The following is a 20595-nucleotide window of genomic DNA, read 5'->3' as shown; positions in this document are numbered from 1 at the left end:
CAAAAATGATAAGATTTCAACACGTTGTAGATAAAATTACACATATATTACCCAGCATGCATTCCTTGGCTTTTATAAGATTCGGGAAGGAATGAGGCCAATGCTTGGGCATCATTAACATCCTGCACATGATACTGTGTATGACAGTTTATACGCCCGGGACCGCGAGCGCTTCCAGGACTCGGGGCCTCGGGCGGTGGCCGGGCCCGGGTACTCTCAGATGCGGGGTAGGAAGTCACGGGCCACAGCCCCAGGAGACGCTGAGGTTTGTACACTGTTCACACGTAACTTTCCAAGCACAGACCTAGAACGGTATAAGGTAGCCCACGGACACGCCACACAGCTTCAACTGTCAACAGCACGTGGCCAACCACGTCCACGGCCACGGCCTGTTCCGGGCCCCGCAGGGGGACCTCAGGCCTGCGCTCCCGGGCAAGCACGTGGCTTCCGGCTGCTCCTTCTTTAAGGAGGGGGTCCTCTCTGCGCGGCCACGGGGTGGCCACGGTGTCGGCCACGGCGGCCCCGTGCCTGCTCTGCTTCAGGGAGAACAACCGCCCTAACTGGATGAGGACTCTGTTGTCATTTGTTATTATTTTAAAATTTATCTTTGTGGCTAAAAGCATCACAGATTTCCCCCTTTCCCACCACAGACCCCTCCACCCAAGATAAGCATTCCAAATACACAGCATGTTTAAAAATTTACTTTAGCCCTAGCCAGTTTGGCTCGGTGGAGAGAGCATTGGCCTGCGGACCAAAGGGTCCTGGGTTCGAGTCCTGTCAAGGGCACGCTCCGTGGTGGCAGGCTCCTCCCCGGCCCGGGCCCTGGTCACGTGCAGGAGGCAACCCATCGAGGTGCTGCTCTCACAGAGATGTGTCTCTCTGTCCCTCCCTTTCTCCCCCTAAGAATCAGTGGAAAATACCCCCAGGTGAGGATGAAGACAGAAACACCCAAAACAAACAAACAAAAATGTTTTGGCTCTAAAATAGCCGAATCATAGCCCATCCAAAATGGCAGAGGGGACACAGTCACATGGACGGGAAGTGCAGACTCATGCTGCTTCCTGTGGCCACATGGGTGATGGAGGCGGGGCCATCCTGGCTCATCCAAATCAGAGAGCATTCGCTAGGAAGGTCTCAGAAAGCAAATCACATGCTCTGTCACTTTCATTTCTCGCGTCTCCTAATGCCCATATTTCCGTGGTTAGCTAATCAGGACCACTTCAAAACCGTAATATTCACACGGAATACATGCCATTTCATTAACAAGTGGGCTGACTGGCTGTCCGGGTGTCAACTGTGATGACAGCAATAACACAGAGACAGTTACCTTTTCTCACCAATTCATGATAAAACTCTCAGCAAACCAGAAACGGGAGGTTTCCCGCACAACCCAGAGCGCCCACCGAACCCACAGCTCGTCCCGCTCAGCGTGAGACGAGCGCTTCCTGCGATCAGAAAAAGGCAGGAGTGCCCGCGCTCACCAGCCATCAGCCCAGGGTGGGATTCTAGCAAGAGCAAGAACGGGGGAGGCAGGGCCCGGAAGAGAGACACAGACCCACCATGCCTGTCTCTGGAGAAAGCCCCAGGGACCTAAAACCACCCCAGGAACTCCAAACCGAACAGCAGGAACCTTTACAATCACCTCGAGGGGCACAGACACAGGCAGACGCTGACGGAGCCCGTGTGGGGCCCGGGCCGCCCGGTGGCGGGAGGGGACGGGGACGGTGGGTGACTAAGTCCCCGGGGACGCGGGCGAGGAGCCATCACCGGCAGAGGGTGAGGGAGGCCTGTGGGTGGCTGGGTTGGCACAGAGTCACGCAGGCACTCCTGCGGATGCGGGTGGTAAGGGTGAAGCACTCACCGATGACCTTCACGAAGTAGGCGTCGGCCTCGAAGTTGTTCTTCAGCGCATGGATGGCCACGTCGCTCCTCCCGCCCCCTCTGCTGAGCACCACGATGTCTAGGATGCCCTGGGGGCGCAGACGGACCGGTGAGCACAGACACGGCATGCAGGGCCCGTTTCCACGTGAACGTCACCCTTCTCCACCCCCACGTGCACACGCAAACACACGGACAGGACAGACGCCCCGAGGAGGAACGCAGGGCGGGGAGACGCTGCTAATTCAGATCCCGGAGGACAGCGCTCTGCTCGGCTGACCCCGGGCTGACACGCGTGACGGCAAAGCCCCGGGACAGGGCCCCACGCCACGGCCACGGCCGGCAGAGGGCTGCCTGCCTGTGCCCCTCCTGTCACACTCCCTGCGGGAGGGGTGGCCTTGCTGACCCTGCTGGGGGAAAGAGGGTGCCTGTAGGGTAAGGTGACCAGACGTCCTGATTTTTAACAATTTTAATAAAGTTGTTAAACGATTGTTTAACGATTTTAATGAAATCGGGACTTTTTAAAAATGCCGTGGGACTCAGGACAAATTGCTAGAAATCGGGACAGTCCCGTCAAAAGCAGGACGTCTGCCCACCTTACTGCAGGGTCCCTTCCCAGCCCGTGGGGTGACCAGGGACCGGCTTTCCCACGCCAGCCGCCGTGTTTCTCCTGTGAGTGACGGCGCCCTGGTGCTGGGGGGGCGGGGGGGGGGTTTGGTGAAGCCTCTGCACAGCGAGGCGGTTAGTGATCTGATCCTCCCGCCTGCTCCCCGGCCCCGGGACTCACGTCCTCGTAGATGTCGAAGAAGGCGGCGGCGGCGGCCTGCGGGATCTGGCCCAGGTCCGTCAGCTCCCAGAACACGCGGAACATGCGGTGCGCGCCCTCACAGCTCGCGTTGTTGCAGGGCACGTTCTCCAGCAGGAAGGCCTGCTGGCCGCTGCGGGGAGGACAGGCGTGAGGTCACGGACACGCGTGCGCGTCACGCGGGCGGGGGCTCCCGGGGCGGTGCTGTGCACGTCTTCGTTTCACATCTTTACTGCGGACAGGGTCACATATGTCCCTCCCCCATTTCCCCTCTTATGCCCCCCTCCCCCCCACCTTCTCCCAGCTGTCCGTGCAGAGCGGTCTTCAGTGCTCCCGGAACAACACACACCGGGAGACGGTGAGCCCACAGCTGTGGCCGCCCAGCGGCCTCGGAGGACAGGAACCATTTCCTCTCACCCCCACAGGGCAGCGCGGTCAGGAGGCACCCCGCACGGCGATGGGACAGCGCGTCCCTCACTGTCGGAGGACGTGTGGACGTTCGCCGAGGTGACACCTTTCCCGGCGGTGTTTCACTCGGAGCTACAGACGCCCGCCCGGGAGAGCGCAGAGAACGCCTGGTGCTCAAACATCGGCGAGGAGACGCCTGTTCTCCCGGGAGGACGCTCTGGGCAGCAGGCACGGGCACGCGTGACTGTCCAGTAACCGTCAGCCCGTCCGTCCTTTACGGGGGGAGATGGCAATGGGACTCAGTCTGTCCTGTCACCGGCGTGTTTGGTGTTCACACCATATTCTAACAGCAGTTGCTGCGAAGCGCTCATTGCTTCCTGAAGGGGAGAGCTCCTGGGCGGGAAGCGCTCGCCCCACTGAAGTCCCAATGCTTCTTCCCGGGGGAAGTCTGACCACACGCTGAGTAAGACAATTACCACCTGCAGGAAGGGGCGTCATCCCGACCGGAAATGCATGGAAACGAGATTCAACCAGCGATGGATATGTAATCACCAATTAGGCCCTTTCTACCGCAGAGGACAAACCAGTTAGGTAATTGACCAGCAGAGGAAGGCAGATGGAAATAACTGGAGCTTCTGTGCAGCTGAAAACCTTCTCCCGGTCGGGCCTCCCTTGGCCTCGGGTGGCCCCAATGGCAGATTCACGCTCATCGCCCTAAGCTCTGCTACCCTGCCTGCGAGGGGAGAGAGTCTGTTCTCGCAATGAAGATGCTTGGAATCTGCCACGTCGTGGCACAGCCGAGATAATGTGAAATGGAAATTTACGCCGATGTCACCAATGAGCCGCGGCTCCGGGCTCGGGCACTGGAGGCGGTAAGCGAAGAGTACGGTTCAGAGACCGAAACCGCTCCGCGGGATTCAGCCCCAGCCGCACGCTGCGCTGAGCCCAGGCCCAGCCCCTCCTCTCGCCCAGGAGCCCGCTCCTGAGGCCGTGGCTCCGGAAAAGCCAGGTCCCTGGGCGTCCTCTTGGGTCAAACCTCCACTTCCTCTCGAGGGAGGGAGCCCCTTCCAAGGCCTGTGACCGCGGCACTGCTCCGTAACCGTTTCCCGGTCACACGTCACACACCGCATCTCCCCCGCGCCCAGCACCGTCAGCCTGGCCGTCTGCTCTGGGAGGGGGACGGGTTGCCCACCCCCCCAAAGGGCTCAGAAAGAGTCACAGATGCATTTTCTGGGGAGCTGAGAACCCCAGGCCTCTCCCCTACGTTGCCCCAACTGCTGGTTTTGGATTTAGAAAGAAACCACGTCTGAAATGCCGATCTCAGGCCTAAACAAAAACTCGGGCAAGGAAATGCTTTTCTGAGATCACGTGGCAGGACTGCCAGCACCCCGCTGTGAAAGGGTGGTGAGTGTGGGCCTCCTCGTCTCGTCCCTGACCTTAGGAAGAGCTTCCGGCTTGCCGTCACCGAGTATGATGCCAGCAGTGGCTTGTGGCCTTTCCTGTGTTTAGGCATGTCCCTTCCATGCCCACTCATTGTAAGAAATGGATGTTGAATTTCTTATGTACTGAGCATATGACTTTTATCCTGCACTCAGTGTATGTGACATAGTATGCTGCTTGACTGGTGGGTATTAAACCATCCTTGCATTCCGGGAATAAATCTCAGTTGATCATGGAATATGATTTTTTTTGTTCTACAGAAAATAAGTCTGTGAAAAAGAACTAGTGTTCTTTGCTCTTTCTTAAAAAAAAAAACACAAACTTTTATTGACTCTCCAGGAAGAGGGAGAGAGAGAGAGAGAGAGAGGAGAGAGAGAGAGAGAGAGGAAGAGAGAGAGAGAGAGAGAGAGAGAGAGAGAGAGAGGGAGAGAGAGGGAGAGAGAAACATCAATGATGAAAGAGAATCACTGATTGGATGCCTCCTGCACACTTTCTACTGGGGATTGAGCCCGCAAGCTGGGCCTGTGCCCTGCCTGGGAATGGAACTGTGACCTCCTGGCTCATAGGTTGATGTTCAACCCCTGGGCCAGCCGGCGGGCGGGAGGGTGTTCTAAGCAGCTGAAGAAGTTCAGGGACCACGTGAAGAAAAAGGACCCACCTGGTCTTGGTATTTGAGGACCGGACCACATCTGGGTGCCATTTAGTTACAAAGTGTCACGTGATGATACTTTACAAAACGGGGACTCGATCCCGTACCTGCCGGACGTGTTCCTCAGGATGGCCAGGGCGTCGGGGTAGCCGTCCATGTTGTAGTCGCCGATGCGGAGGGTGATGGGAACCGGGATGTCCGCCGGGTGCTGCTCCGGCACGAAGCCCCAGAGGGTGCCCTTGCTGCTGAAGTCCTGCAGGACCGGGACCCACTGCGCGCGGAGAGAGAGAGAGGGCCCTGCCGTCAGCTTAGGAGAAAACCACCGTCTGCAAAGCAGGCAGTCCCCTCCGGGTCCGCACGATAAACAGCACCTGCTTAAGTTCTTCTCGCCACGGGGGAGGGCGCCACACTTGACTCCGAACTGCGGCGCCCGCCGGCAGGAAGCGCTCTCTAACACTGACCACTAGCCGTCTTTCCCTGAACGGGCACGCACAGCCCCAGGAGGATTTCACAGGGCTTCAGAGTCTTAGGACTAACAGGGCATTACTGACTACGGAGCTGAACTGCCCACTTGAAAACCTGTATTGGCTGGAAATACAACCTTAGAGAAATAGTGTTAAAAGTCAGAGCCAGCTGTGATGTCACTGACGTCCTTCCAGAAGGACCGGGTTCGGGGCAGTGAGAACCCGACAACGCTCTTTCTGGACAACCTGGCTCCCGGCCGGGCCTCCGACACACGGCCTGACCTTGGCCATCGCTCCAGAGCCAGACACCACCCGCCGGGCTCTGACCACAGGCTCTGCCTGCCCCGGAGAGCTGGGTCCTGGAAGACGGAGCTCCGTGTCAGCCAGTCCTTTCTTTCTAAAGGAGTGAGTGGACAGAACAGAGAGAACAGGCTGGTTGTAAATAAGCGTTTGGAAGCCCCTTTCTTTCCTGAAGGCCCCCGTTCTCCCTGTGCACAGCTAACGCACACCGCGGCCCTGAGGGTGGAGAGGATGCTGACGGCGCAGACTGCCCCCGGGGAGCTGGGAGCGGGGACGCCGGAGACACCGAGACAGAAGCGGGTGCAGCGGGCGCCGAGGGCAGGGGCACGCACCCCCGCGGGGCTCTCTCTGACGAGCAGGGGAACTGCATGAAGCGGCTCCGGGAAAGGACTCGCTGCTCAGGGAGGCCGGACGCCTCTGTGCTGTCTGCAGGAGCACCATTTGCCAGGGAGAAGAGAGAAGCTTAAAGACACAGCTACAGAAAACAAGGCCCTTAAAAATACTTGTCTGAACTTTAACCACTTCTCCAATCTCATAAAGTAAAAAGGTTCTAAATATCATCAAACCATTTCCATGTTTCACTGGACTGAAAAAACAAACAAACAAACTGGTTTTGTTTTGGAAGATGGGAACTTCCTAAAGTGCCAACGCATCACCCCCTTCTGGAGGCCGACAGCTCACTGAGGAGGAGAAAGCGTTCCCGCGGAGGTGGCTGCTAGGGCCGGAGAAGCACAGCGCTTCCTCAGTGACATGACATCCCGCCGTCACCGCAGCCCGCACACTCGCCTCCCGGGGCTGGTGTGAGGTGTGTGCGGGGTGCCCCGGGGACGGCCCCGCAGGGGATCACTTACACCTGTGAATCCACTCGAGGTGTGTCACCTCCTGTCTCAGGGGTTCAAGCTTTAAGGAAGTCCAGGGCAATAACACTTACGACTGTAATAGCTAAATGTGTAAGGATGCTATTGGAGCATTGGGAGGACAAGGGCTATAGAATTATACGGCTTCAGATGCACAGCCCCACAACCATCATCTGTACACTGTGCTTCACCCCCCCCCCCCCCCCCCCCCCCGCCCCCGGTCAGGCTTCCTTCCATCACCATTCATCCCCTTTATCTCCCCTCCTTCCCCCCTGCGCAATCACCAAGCCGGTCTGCGGAGACTGGTTCTCCTTAGCAAAAGGTGGTGCTTGTACTTCTAAGGCTATAAAAGTCAGTGTGCTATTCTATCCTTTCACCGCCAAGTAGAAAGGAAAACGCATTAGCTCTGCCCTATTACTGGCTTCCTGCCAGCCCTGTCCACAGGGAGAAGTCCTCAGTGTCATGACCTATCGCTTCCTCGTCAGTCCTTGGCTGTGACTATCGGATCCTAAATCGTCCACCTACAGGCGGAGGGGAGAGTCGGTGGGAGATGACATGGATCTCGCTATCACAGACAGAAACCAGATCAGCCCGGTCAGAGTGAGAGTGCGTTTACCTTCCCCCCCCCCCGCATATAAATGCTAACACGTCATTTAACTACAGGACCGAGACCAGGTTTCTTCACCGGAATGATTGCAACAGCACTCCCCCCTCCACAGGCCAATAAAGAGCGGATGGAAACGCATGTCCTAAGGGAGGAAGTCCACACTTTGGTTTCTCTGCTTACTCTTCAGATCATCTTTCGGACCCTCCGGAGACCGCCTTCCCAGGCCTGACCCGCCCACGCCAGCGAGGGGACCTACCTGCTCCGCCCCGGACCTCGCCAGGTAGATGGCACTTCGCTGGCAGCCGGGATCCTCACAGCCCGGGAGCAGGTGGTCCATGTGCCCGTCTCCGTCTGCGGAAGAAGCGCTCAGAGTCGGCTGCAGCCCCGCCACGCGTGCTCCGTCCGGGCAGGGCACGCTCCCGCAGCCCCGCCACGCGTGCTCCGTCCGGGCAGGGCACGCTCCCGCAGCCCCGCCACGCGTGCTCCCTCCGGGCAGGGCACGCTCCTTCCCCCGCCACGCGTGCTCCCTCCGGGCAGGGCACGCTCCTTCCCCCGCCACGCGTGCTCCCTCCGGGCAGGGCACGCTCCCGCAGCCCCGCCACGCGTGCTCCCTCCGGGCAGGGCACGCTCCCGCAGCCCCGCCACGCGTGCTCCCTCCGGGCAGGGCACGCTCCTTCCCCCGCCACGCGTGCTCCGTCCGGGCAGGGCAGGGCACGCTCCCGCAGCCCCGCCACGCGTGCTCCCTCCGGGCAGGGCACGCTCCTTCCCCGCCACGCGTGCTCCGTCCGGGCAGGGCACGCTCCCGCAGCCCCGCCACGCGTGCTCCCCTCCGGGCAGGGCACGCTCCCGCAGCCCCGCCACGCGTGCTCCGTCCGGGCAGGGCACGCTCCTTCCCCCGCCACGCGTGCTCCGTCCGGGCAGGGCACGCTCCCGCAGCCCCGCCACGCGTGCTCCGTCCGGGCAGGGCACGCTCCTTCCCCCGCCACGCGTGCTCCGTCCGGGCAGGGCACGCTCCTTCCCCCGCCACGCGTGCTCCGTCCGGGCAGGGCACGCGCCCGCAGCCCCGCCACGCGTGCTCCGTCCGGGCAGGGCACGCGCCCGCAGCCCCGCCACGCGTGCTCCGTCCGGGCAGGGCACGCTCCCGCAGCCCCTCCACGCGTGCTCCGTCCGGGCAGGGCACGCTCCCGCAGCCCCGCCACGCGTGCTCCCTCCGGGCAGGGCACGCTCCCGCAGCCCCTCCACGCGTGCTCCCTCCGGGCAGGGCACGCTCCCGCAGCCCCTCCACGCGTGCTCCGTCCGGGCAGGGCACGCGCCCGCAGCCCCGCCACGCGTGCTCCGTCCGGGCAGGGCACGCTCCCGCAGCCCCGCCACGCGTGCTCCGTCCGGGCAGGGCACGCTCCTTCCCCCGCCACGCGTGCTCCGTCCGGGCAGGGCACGCGCCCGCTCCTTCCCCCGCCCACCTCGCCCCAGCACACCGAGCAAGCCGGCGGGACTGCTAAACGCGTTCCATCAGCACCCCTGGGCCTGGCTCCCGGTCACCCGGCTGCTTCCTGTTCTAACCGCTCACCTTTCTGGGCTACATACTTACCAACGTGGGGAAAAGCCCCGTTTCGGGGTCTGACGTGAAAACCGCCCAGTTAAAACAACGGGCTTCTGAGTTATTTACGTAATGATCGCTGCCGCCCCGGGAGAAAGAAGCATGCCTGTCCGCAGTACCCCACGGTCAGGCATGTTTTACATGTATTTACACGCGGTTTGTGTCACGTGCACGTTTAGGTGTCGCCTAGACAGCAGGATCTCAGTGGTCACAAAGCTCGCAGCCCCGACCTTTAAAAAGCAAGACGTTTTCTTTTCTTTCTTTCTTTTTTTTTTTTTTTAAAGGTTTAAAAAAAAAAATATATATATATATATATATATATATATATATATATATTTTTTATTGATTTTTTACAGAGAGGAAGGGAGATAGAGCTAGAAACGTCGATGAGAGAGAAACATCGACCAGCTGCCTCCTGCACATCCCCAGTAGTACATGCCCTTGACCAGAATCGAACCAGGGACCTTTCAGTCCGCAGACCGACGCTCTATCCACTGAGCCACACCGGCTTTGGCAAGCAAGACGTTTTCATCAATAAAAGAGCAAATGAAGGAAAACCAGATGTCATTTCCAGCTGCTGCGTTTGTCAAGCACGGCACACTGTCTGCAAAGACCTCTGGAGGGGGTGCGGAGGACCCGGGGCCACCCTCAGGGCTCCCCATCTGCTGCCCCGGAGCCTGATGGGGGGAGGGGGGCAGATTCTGATGTCCTCGCCAGGGAGTGGTCCCCTGGCTCCTAGGTTGGGGCCTGACTCGGCGCTGCTCTCATCCCTGACTCATGGCCACGGCTCATGGATCCGTGCCCCCGGGGCTGGGCTGCCGCGGGGCCTGTGCTGGGCGGTGCAGGGCTGCCACGGGGAAAGGCACACTGACAGACAGACGGCCGCAGACGGCCGTGAGCCTATGGAGGCTGAGGACCGCACCCAGAGGGAAAGCGCTTAGGCAGAGCGGGGACCTGGAGTGGAGTGACCTCAGCAGGTGCCTCTCAGAGGAAATGAGCGTTTTCATCTGATTCCAGCTCAGGGTCCTGGCGCTCTGGTGAGGACACACCTCCCGGGGGAGGGAACGTTAACAAAGCAGGGGACCGGGGATGGGAGGGCGGCTCGCTGCGGACGCCCGGAACAGCCCAGCTGAACAGGTTTAGACGATCTCAGGATTCCGTGTGAGAGAGAACCCACCGCCGCTGGGGAAGCCTTGTTCCTCGACGCCTTTTGGAACGGGCTCCTCCTGCGAGCTCCAGCCTTTATCCGCAGGCACCTGCTTCCCTTCCCTTCCTTTTTTTTTTTTTTTTTTTTTTACACCAAATGAATGGCGAACGTCTGGAGTCACGCTGACTTCCTGCCTGTCAGTCATTCCCTGACTTGGCTCACAGGAAGTGGGAGGCGGCAGATGAAGGCTGCGGTTCACAGACTCACTCAAATGCACAGGAAAATCCATCGTTTGTACATATTAATATTCATAGGCTTACTCAACGTACAGGAAAACGCATATTCCGTGTATTAATACGCACAGACTTACTCTATGCCAGCTGCTTTTTGGGACTCATTAGCAGCCTTGTTTTTTTCTAAAACCAACTAAGATTACAAGGACCATTTTTTTTTTTTTTTAATATTGTTGATTTCAGAGAGGAAGGGAGAAGGAGAGACAAAAACATCCATGATGAGAGAGAATCACAGATCAGCTGCCTCCTGAACGCCCCCCACTGGGGATCGAGCCCACAACCCGGGCCTGTGCCCTGACCGGAATCGAACTGTGACCTGGTTCAGAGGTTGATGCTCAATCACTGAGCCACACCAGCTGGACAGGACTTTTAAGTAGACGTTGTGGAATATTTATCTAAAGTCTACTGATATATTGATTCATATGCAACCTAGAATATATTTATTGACATGCTACCTAAAGTTATTAAAAATAGGGGAGAAATTAATTTTTTCATTAATTATATCCTATATTTTGTGCATCTTAAAAATGACAACATATAAATGAGCAACACATGCGCCTGAGCAACATAGTCACTTTGGCTCCCTAGCCTGGACGTATGGAACCTTCCCTGAGAGAGGCCCCAGTTCACTGTTACTGAACACACGTGGGCAAACTGCTCCTCCGCACCTGGGTCTGACCACAGCGTGCGCGCGTGAGGAGAGCCATCTACGACACGATGGCTGGGGGCGGCTGTCTGCTGACCCAGGTGGCCAGGGCAGAGTGGGGGGTGAACGTGAAGGTGGGACAGCCTTACCGAAATCTGCGAACGCTGACTGTCCCACCACCACCATGTTGTGAGGCTTTTCAAACACCGTCTTGCTGGAGAAGTTCCCGTCCTGTTAGAGGCAGAAAACGCTGGTTAGACTGTATGATCATCCGCCAGGGGGAAAAGCAAGCATTTGGCGGAAGCAGGAGAGAAGTAACTCGGACTTGTCCGTCCTACACAACGATCGTCATGGACAGGGCAGCGCAGCGCAGCGCGTGGACGGAGCCGTGCAGCTGGACGGCTCTCCGGTGTGGATCCCAGTGTGACCCCCTCCACTACACGTCACCCTGACCCCAGACACACTGAGCGCCCTCTTCCTCGTGTCAGGGGGTCTCAGAAACACTCAGCTATAAAAACAGGAGCAGACACGGTGTGACTACCCTGTTCACAGACAGTCCCGCTAACCGCATGCACGCTGCGTGCACACGCTGGTACGGCCTTACTTACATTACCCCCCTGATCCTCATAAAGCCTCCACAAGTACATTTTAGCGACAAGTAAACAGATGCCTAGATGAGAACTTTCCACGCAGGCCCGTCTGACATGCTGTACCATACTCATCAATAATAAAAGCTCCAGGCATCTCTCTCAGTCCTAAAACCTTTTAAACACTTTGAAATCCAACGTTAAGATTGGGCGGATTTATTCTTCATTAATGGTCCTTTCAGAGCATCTAGAGCAAGCTAAAAATGAATCAAATCAAATCACAACACCAGTTTGGGAATCTTCTGCCTGCAATTACACAATAACATGTATTGGGGGGGAAAACTCCTTAATCTTGGTCAACTTGGCAAGAAGTTTAGTATCTGTGTGTGTGTGTGTGTGTGTGTGTTATATATAAGCCTGGAGGCAGGGAGGACAACATCAGTCTCTTGTAAAGAGTTTTCTTCAATAAGCCATCAGCTGACTAATTACTGACAGCCCCGTCTCTCAACAGCTGACAGACAGCCCAGTGGGGCTGCTCCCGCCCCCACAGGCCGCCTGCCGGGTGTAAGTGGCAGCTGCCCTGAGCCTGCAGGAGCGGGGCGGGTGCAGGAGCGGGTGCGGGTGCAGGAGCGGGTGCAGGAGCGGGCGCGGGTGCAGGAGCGAGCGCTGGTGCAGGAGCGGGTGCAGGAGCGGGTGCAGGTGCAGGAGTGGGGCGGGTGCAGGAGCGGGTGCTGAGTGGAGCATCCTTCACGATGCTCGGCCGCCTGCACGCAGCAGCCCAGCCAGACTCCTCACCTCTTTCTATTTATTGTTGTAACCAACCGACCAGCTGATTCCTTTCGCTTCATTTTCTAACATGTGTTTTTACTGAAAGCCATCATTTAAACATGCTTCAAAGAAGAGATTTCTTACCAAATTTTCCCAGATCTCAAACTGCGGGGTGCCAGCGGCAGACAATGTCGTGAGGAATAAATCTAGAAGGAAGAGAACCGGACCGTAAGCTGGGTTACTGATGTGTATGCTGGAAACAGGAAGACACGGCTACACAAACCGCCATTCATTCAGTTGCTGACACTGCGTTAAGCGAGACCGTGAAGAGCCCGATCCCAGCACAGGAAGCAGCAGGGGGCCAGGCTGCTGCCTGAGGAGGTGTTTGTTGAGGGAGCACGGGGAGGGAGGAGCCTCCGACAGCCCTCAGCCCAGCCAGGCCTCTCCCCTCCACCGCAATCACACCATCCACGGGACACCCTCCTCTACCCCAGAGAGAAGAGGCCCAGGCCCCAAGCAACGCCCTCTGGGAACATCTCCCGGCCAGAGGGCCAGGAGGAAAACACAAAGCATGCTTCACCTGTGAGGCCTTCCCACAGCGGGGTCCCTCCTGGCTGCTGGGAGGTGCTGCCAGGGAGCCCACTACATCTGCCCAGTACTCGGAGCAGGCTGTCTGTTTGTTTTTATTAGGAGGCAGACTATTTTAAGAAAAGATATTCTGGTCGTAATCCCAGTTTGCTGTCTGCCCCTATAGCAGCATGAACCCCTACATCCACTCAGGTTCAAGCCACAGTGTTATCCAAACCGAAGTCACAGAATCCCGAGTCTCCAGCACTCATGTGAAGTGAACAAGTTGTATTTCAAATTTTGAGTAGAAAAATGATCGCCACACATTCTACCTTGAGAGCGGTGCTTTACTGAGAAGTACGACGACTTCGATGAAATTTACAAACAACAGGCCGGCAGCGGCCAGACCCCTGCCTGTGGGAGGCCCGGCAGCAGCCCCATTGCGCCTGCGCTGGCAGCTGGGCCTGTGATCAGAGGGGTGAGAGGGGTCAGCCGACTCCCAGGGACACAAAACGACATTACTCTTTGGAGCTTTAGAAATGGAAACTGTGCAGAGTGATGGGAAGACCTGACTGTTTTAAAGGAAATAGACGCAGGAAAACGTCATTCATCCTTTGTGTTTTCTATAAAGATTACACACGAACTTAATGAAGCTAATTTATGTGTCATTATAATAAGTGATAATGAAGTCATTATAATAAAGATTTCCCCAGATCCCCAGGAAGGTAAGTCATTTGCTGCTTTTATTTCCAGTTGAACTCGGAGCTCCTGACACGAGTGCGTGAGCCCATCCTTACGTCGCACACCCGCCGTCTCTGCCCGCGTGCCACCCCTCCCGGGGGGCTGTGCCTGACAGAAGGGGGTCCATTTCGAAGATAAACGTACGCTCCCCAGAGTGTGCGCCTCCAAGCTCACCCAGGAGGGTCCCCAGCACAGCTGAGGCCTGCGCGATGACACGGCAGCCCCCCCTCCCCTCCAGGCCCCCCACACCGCCGGCAGCATGACGCAGCAGAGCGCACATCTGAGCCCTCCCGTCTCTGGGCGCGGGATGGCCTCCTTGTACCGGTGACGCCCACCCGCCCACCCGTGTCCAGCTCACTCCCTGCCCCAGGAACCTCCTCTCAGTGACAGCAGCTCAGACGGCCCCCCTTCGCCTGGGCGCGGCTCCCCTCGCTGTGGCCTCACAGGGCGCCTTGTAGCCTGGTCTTTGGCCTGTTTCTCCCGAGCTCCCCCTGGGGAGGGTCACGTCGAACTGTGTTTCCCTCCCTCTGCCTCCTCTGGGCTCGGAAACAGCAGGCGCTCACACGGCGGCTGGGTTATGAAATGCTGCACAGATTGCACATTCGCTTGGGCTGCTTAAAAGCAGTCACTTGATTGCATCCTCTGATGGGAAGTCTGGGGAGAAGAGAGGTCTTATGTTAACGCATCTCATGGAAATGAGCATTATCTTTGCCTACTGTGTGACCGCTGAGAACACTGAGCGCCGTTACATTCTTATATTATCACATTATCTGAAGATGTGGGTCCTCAGCAGGAGAGAGTGACGGGGATTAACAGCCACAGAGACGTCCAGGTCCCTGAGCCGCCTCCATGCAGTGCCGAGCCGGTTGGAAGAGACGGAACTGGAAAAGGGGCGGTGATGCGGTTACTTGCTGTGACACAGGTGACTGTTCAAGCGGGTGACAGCCACTGCTGCACCCGGACCCACGTGAGGAGACGCGGAGGAGGCGGCGTTGCCACGGGCACCCAGGCTCACCGCCGAGCCCGCCCTCGCTCTCCGGGTGGTTGCCCGTGGCCAAGCGGGTCGCATGCCCCGCAGCCCGTCCCGGTCCTGGGAAAACAGTGCGTTTTTCTGTGGATGCTGCTACGTCCCAAAACATTCGCATGAAAGATGCTCAGAGCGTCCAGTCTGCCACTCATCTTTAGGAAACGTAGGAACTATAACGAAGTCTTCGCTGGCTGTGCCTTCACGGCCTCACCAGCCGTTTGTTAGGACTTTGAAAACCAGTGAAGTGAGATAAGGGGTTGGAAGTACCTTGTAAAATTGATTTTAAACATTCATTCCACTTTTCAATTACGTGCGGAGGTTATAGGAAATAAATGATTCATTATGTGCAGAAATAAAAATAGAGACGGTTAATTATTAACAGCTCAATGTGGAGAGTCACGCCCTGGCTCTGAGGGAGAACAGAGGCGGAGCTAGAAAACCTTCTAGGCGGCAGGCAGTGAGGGCTGGGCGCCGTGTGGCTGAGAGGACGCCCACAGCGAGGCGCCTCGGCGAGGGGTGTTCCCGCTCCCAGTGCCCCGTCTTCCCCGGCCGGCAGTCAGCAGCCTTTCCTGACGTTTCCAAGAGTTGAGGCCACGTGCAGCAGCAGCCTCCTGACCCCTGGTCTGCCCGTGGTCACACCGGCCTGGTGACCCCTGACGTGGGCGGGCAGGCTCTGCCCGTGGTCACACCGGCCTGGTGACCCCTGACGTGGGGGGCAGGCTCTGCCCGTGGTCACACCGGCCTGGTGACCCCTGACGTGGGGGGCAGGCTCTGCCCGGGGTCACACCGGCCTGGTGACCCCTGACGTGGGCGGGCAGGCTCTGCCCGGGGTCACACCGGCCTGGTGACCCCTGACGTGGGCGGGCAGGCTCTGCCCGCGGTCACACCGGCCTCACGTGCGCCTGCTGCGGGAGCCGTGCTCTCAATGTTGGGAAGCACGGCAGCGGGCAGAACAATGCTGGCTGGCTCTGGGGCGCGGGGCAGGAAGGGTGAGCGAGGGTGGTGCTGCCCCAGCTGACGTGCCCGGGGATAAAGTGTGAGGTCAGAGGGCAGGCCGCTCCCGGCCCGGCCCCCGCTGCCGCGCCTTGGGGAGAACCGGGGGCTGACCCGAACACGCTCTGGCTGGAGCACCTGGGCCTCTCCTTCTGGGCCGATAGCGATCAGCTATTATTTGCAACCGGATGTGAACCGGTTCAAGCCGAATGCATTCAGGAGGGATTTGTGACATAGCCTTATGAGATCTGAAGGGCTGGAATGGTTTAATTTGTATTTTTTTTAGAAAAATGGACAGAATCCTTTAAAAAAAAAGTCTTCATTATTCTCTCCCCCGGCTTAGATAAAGCTCCATGGCCCCTGTCCCTAAGCTGTGCATGTGACGAGCTGCTCCTGTGGAAAGTGACATTTAGACGCGCCCCCAAACCACAGTGCCCGCTTACCAGTCCGTGCTTCTCCCAGGCGTCCAGTACCCCTGACCTCCCTACATCCTTAAACCGTTTCACACGCAGTCAGAAAGAAAGCGCTTGCTGAGAACACAGGAACAAGTCCCACGATTTACACGGACACACAGCTCACCTGCTGTGAAGTCTCCCGTCAGGTCAATGAATGCGTGAGAATGTGGAGTCCGCATCTTACTTTTGGTGGCCAGTGCAGGGTGCCATGATAAATTCCTGAAAAAAACGACAGCACCAAGATTTTCGGGAGGCAAACATCAAATGAGCATGGCAGAGGCGTAAAAGTTTTGTTCCTTTTCATTTGGCTGTTTTGCACACCCCCAGCTTCCCCATCCTACAGCTCACTCGCAATGTAGGAGAGTTCTCAGATCTCCATTTCTGTGTCGGCACTTATCGCTGTCACACGTTTTATTATAACTGCCCTGGGCTCGCCGGCCACAGGCTCTCTGCTTTGGAGAACTGCCTCCTCAGGCCCACTGCCGGTTTGAAAATCGGGCTATTTGTTGCTTTATGTTTGAGCTGTGGGAGTTCTCTATAAAGACTGAGTACTAGACCTTCACCCCATGTGTGACTTGCCAATATCTGTTTTTTTCTTTTTTGCTTGTCCTTTTGGTGTCATGTACAGGAATTCATTTCCAAATCCAAGGTCATGAGGTTTTACTGCTATGCTTTCTTCTGAGTTTATAGTTTTAGCTGTTATATTTACAGATCTCTTCTAAATACAAGAAATAATGGTTAAATGCTATTATTTTTTTCCCTAGACCGTAGTATTGGTTATCTTTAATGAATATCAATTTTAAAGTTTGAGCCTTGCAGAAGAATGAATTTAAGACTCTACCTCAAACCATATAACAAAAATTAACTCAAAATGGATCCAAGAGCTAAAACTAGAAAACTCTTAAAAAAACAGTGATACATCTTCATGACCTTAGATTTGGAAATGGATTCTTAGGTATGACACCAACATAACAAGCAATAAAAGAAAGAAGAAAATAGATGAACTGGACTAATTAGAATTAAAAACTTTTTACATCATAAGACATCCCATCTCTGCTAAGGCCCTGGTACCCGGACTACATAAACAGCTTTCACAGCTCTGCATCAGGAGATAACAGCCTTCGTTAAAAACGGCCGGCCTAGCCATGTCTCCTAAGAAGGTATACAGACGGCTGCCAGCACGCCAGGAGATGCTTAGTGTCACCCGTCACTGAGGAGTCGCACACCAAACCAGTGAGCAGCCCCTTCAAGCCACGGGCTGGCAATCGTCAAAGCCAGGAGCAGCGGGTGGCGCAGCGCCCGTGGGCAGCGGGTCAGCCGGCCCCCAAAACTCAGACCCAGACCCACATGGGACCCCACCCTGCCGCACGGGGCCTCTGCCCGCAGCACTGAGGGTGAACAGGCTGACATGAAAGCACCCCCTCCCCCAGTTCCTTATTGGCAGGCATTCCCGTCCCACAGGGCCCCACCCACACCAGCCGCCTGCAAAGGCCTATTCCTCTCCGGCCTCTTCCCATAACCCGCTCTCCACGCACACGCTGCGGTTTGTGCCGGAACCTTCTCTCTGCGGGGGTAGCCCCTCCAGTGTCCTGAGCCCCAGCCCCGCATCAGAGGCTTCAGCAGCACCTCCCTCTCTACTTCTACCCTGTTTCCCCGGAAACAAGACAGTGTCTCATATTAATTTTTTCTCCCAAAGTTGCGCTAGGTCTTATTTTCAGGGGATGTCTTATCTTTCCATGCGCTAAGTCTTATTTTCGGAGGATGTCTTATTTTTGGGGAATCCAGGTAGTTAGAATCTGGCCCTCCCCCCCCATTATGCCCCAGTCCCTATGGAAGTACAGACACGTCATCTCTGAAGAGCAATGGAAGGCTCATTAAGTCCAACTTAATTGTCTGCGCAGCACCCAACTGCCTGTGGGCCAGCAAGGTCTGTTTGTGAATCCAGCCCGATGGGCGTGGAGAGCGGAGAGACAATTGCTCATCTGTTCCTGGCAGCTGGAGCCCGGGAGAGAGGACATGTTCACGGGGAGTGACCTCCGTGTACACGCTTTTAAGTACACACCGGGCCTGGGCAGAACAAAACCAGCACTAGCTGTACAACCTGATTTTACTATCTTAACCAAAAATACGGTGATGATGAATTTTATAAACGGAGAAGCTGTATTTAACATTTGTAAGGTAATTCCGTGCCAAGCATTCATGCCGTGCTCTTTTAGACCGCACACGGTTAAAAATGCTTAAAATAACTGCAATTACGTTCAACTGAATACCGGCTGGTGTGCTTCTTTTTAAGAGAGGCCATGCATTCATCGGTCCTTCAAACTCGAAGCATTCGGGTATTTTTAATTACTAACAAAATGATCAGATTCAGGCTAGAGATTCTATGACAAGTTTAACCCAAAGTCGTTTCAGAAGCACTTCCTGGTATTTGCAACAAATTTGTAATTATAGGCCAAACTGATTAAAAACAGGCTTTTGCGAGGTTGAGCTTAATGGGGTTAATCACGGGGCTGGCTTAGTGACTATCAGCACCGTTATTGATCTCAGTGCCTGGAGAATTTTCTACAGGTTTGCTTTAAAGGAAGCTACAAGTAGAATGTTGGAAAACCTCAAATAACTGGTGCTATTCGTTCTGGGAACTATTTGACAAAAATGTGCATTTTAAACGAAGAACGGAGAACAGGGATAAAGCAGGAGTGATAAAGAGGTGACGGGCCATATCCAGTAGAAAGATGTTATTTGAGCCGCATGCTGTTTTAAAAATTTTGAATTCACTGCTAGAAGTTAACTAAAATGTCAGCTTTCACCTACAAGCCTGGATTTCCAGCTTCTCCGGAAACATCAGCAGGTCTGACAACCCCTGGCCAGCGCCAGTGGACAGTGGCCGTCCTGCCGTCCCGCCCGTTTGCCCCCTCGCTCCCTCCTGCCCTGCAGACGTTTGTGCTCAGACTCCTAACAAAGCACAAGCTGCGGTCTTGCTCCCTGAACACTTCAAAGGAACTCTGCAGCTCGTCACGGTATCGACGCTGCTATGTGCTGCCGGTCCTCTGCGGCTTCACATGGACGCCTCTCACAGGCGGTCGCCTGACCCTCACACGTATGCAGTGCCACGCACCATGCGGATGGGTGCCGATGGCGGAGAGTGGAATGCACGGACAGCTGTCTATCAGAATCAGACGGTTTAAGATTTCGTAGTTCGAAACAGAATTCATTTTTCCTTCTGCCTTCAATGGGGCTCTTTGCACTCATAGTTTCTCCTAAGAGCAGACACCGGCGTTTTCAAGCAACTGTGCTCACATAACCTCATCCATGCTCAACTCCCATTTGAAAGCCAAGGTCGTAAGAACAAACTGTTCTGATTCCAGAGGAGGAAACAGCAGCGATGAGAAAGTGGGCAGTCCTGAGGCAGGTCGAGTCTGTTCGCTGACGTTTCCTGTTCTGTAGAAATCCCCGTTATTAGCTTCCCCCACGGGAAGCACAATCATGTCAAGGTGTTCTGATCTGTGGGCACCATCACCCTTACTCTCAAAGAAGAGCACTTATCAAAGAATCAATTTAAATGTAATTAATGTCAACTGTAGCTTCTCGTTGCCCATGGTAACTGCTCTTTGAAGTGACTGCCAGTCCACCCACTTTCCCCATCAGCCTGTGCCGAATCATCACTATTCAAGGAGCCCGGGGAAGGCACCGGGAGATGAGTCTGCATAGAGATGGGTCTGGCATGCTTCTCCAAGCTGCCTCCTTCTTTTTCTTTTTTCTTTTTTTAAAATATCGTCAGCTGAGCATATTTTTCATTGATTTTTGGAAAGAGCTGTGAGGGAGGGTGGAGAGAGGGAGAGGAACATTGATGTGAGAGACACACATCAATTGTTTGCCTCCTACACGTGCCCTGACCATGGCTGGGGTTTGAGCTTGCAACCGAGGTACGTGCCCTTGACCAAAATCGAACCTGTGACTCTTCAGTCCAGGGGCTGATGCTCTACCCACTAAGCCACACCAGCCATGGTGGCCTTGTTCTTGAGCCCACCGGCCCTCACACGTTTCTGCTCAGAAAGGCTCTAAAAGAATTTTGAAAATTTGTGTGCCCTTGAACACAGATTTAAATTCATTTCTAAGAATGAAAACGAAATATTTTCATCAGCCTAGACAGCTACAAAATAGGAAATCTTCAAACCTATTAGAATTTGGAGGTTTTAAAATAAAACGATTATCTTAAAAATGCATCCAGTGGACTCTAACTGCCATGCTGAGTTGCCATGGGGACGCCCCCCCCGCCCCCCAACATGGTGTGCGTGCTCCTCTTTACTGTGACCGTCCCTGTCCTTGAGGTTGTGCCTCCAGCCCATGTCCTCACAGAACTTCACTG

At 55.8% G+C, this 20595-nt stretch overlaps 1 protein-coding gene across 1 annotated transcript in view; it reads right to left on the bottom strand.

Annotated features, from left to right (window-relative positions):
• Positions 1-20595, bottom strand: part of ITFG1 (integrin alpha FG-GAP repeat containing 1) — a 40268-nt gene that overhangs the window by 11298 nt on the left and 8375 nt on the right. Inside the window, 7 exon segments of the mRNA XM_036440657.2 lie at positions 1862-1970; positions 2666-2816; positions 5288-5451; positions 7665-7759; positions 11241-11322; positions 12591-12652; positions 16354-16448. Coding sequence (XP_036296550.1) covers positions 1862-1970; positions 2666-2816; positions 5288-5451; positions 7665-7759; positions 11241-11322; positions 12591-12652; positions 16354-16448 — 758 coding nt within the window.

Source organism: Pipistrellus kuhlii, unplaced genomic scaffold (genome assembly GCF_014108245.1).
Source record: "Pipistrellus kuhlii isolate mPipKuh1 unplaced genomic scaffold, mPipKuh1.p scaffold_m20_p_17, whole genome shotgun sequence".
NCBI lineage: Eukaryota > Metazoa > Chordata > Mammalia > Chiroptera > Vespertilionidae > Pipistrellus > Pipistrellus kuhlii.
The sequence above is the reverse complement of the archived record's forward strand: the minus strand, read 5'-3'. Positions and strand labels throughout refer to the sequence as shown.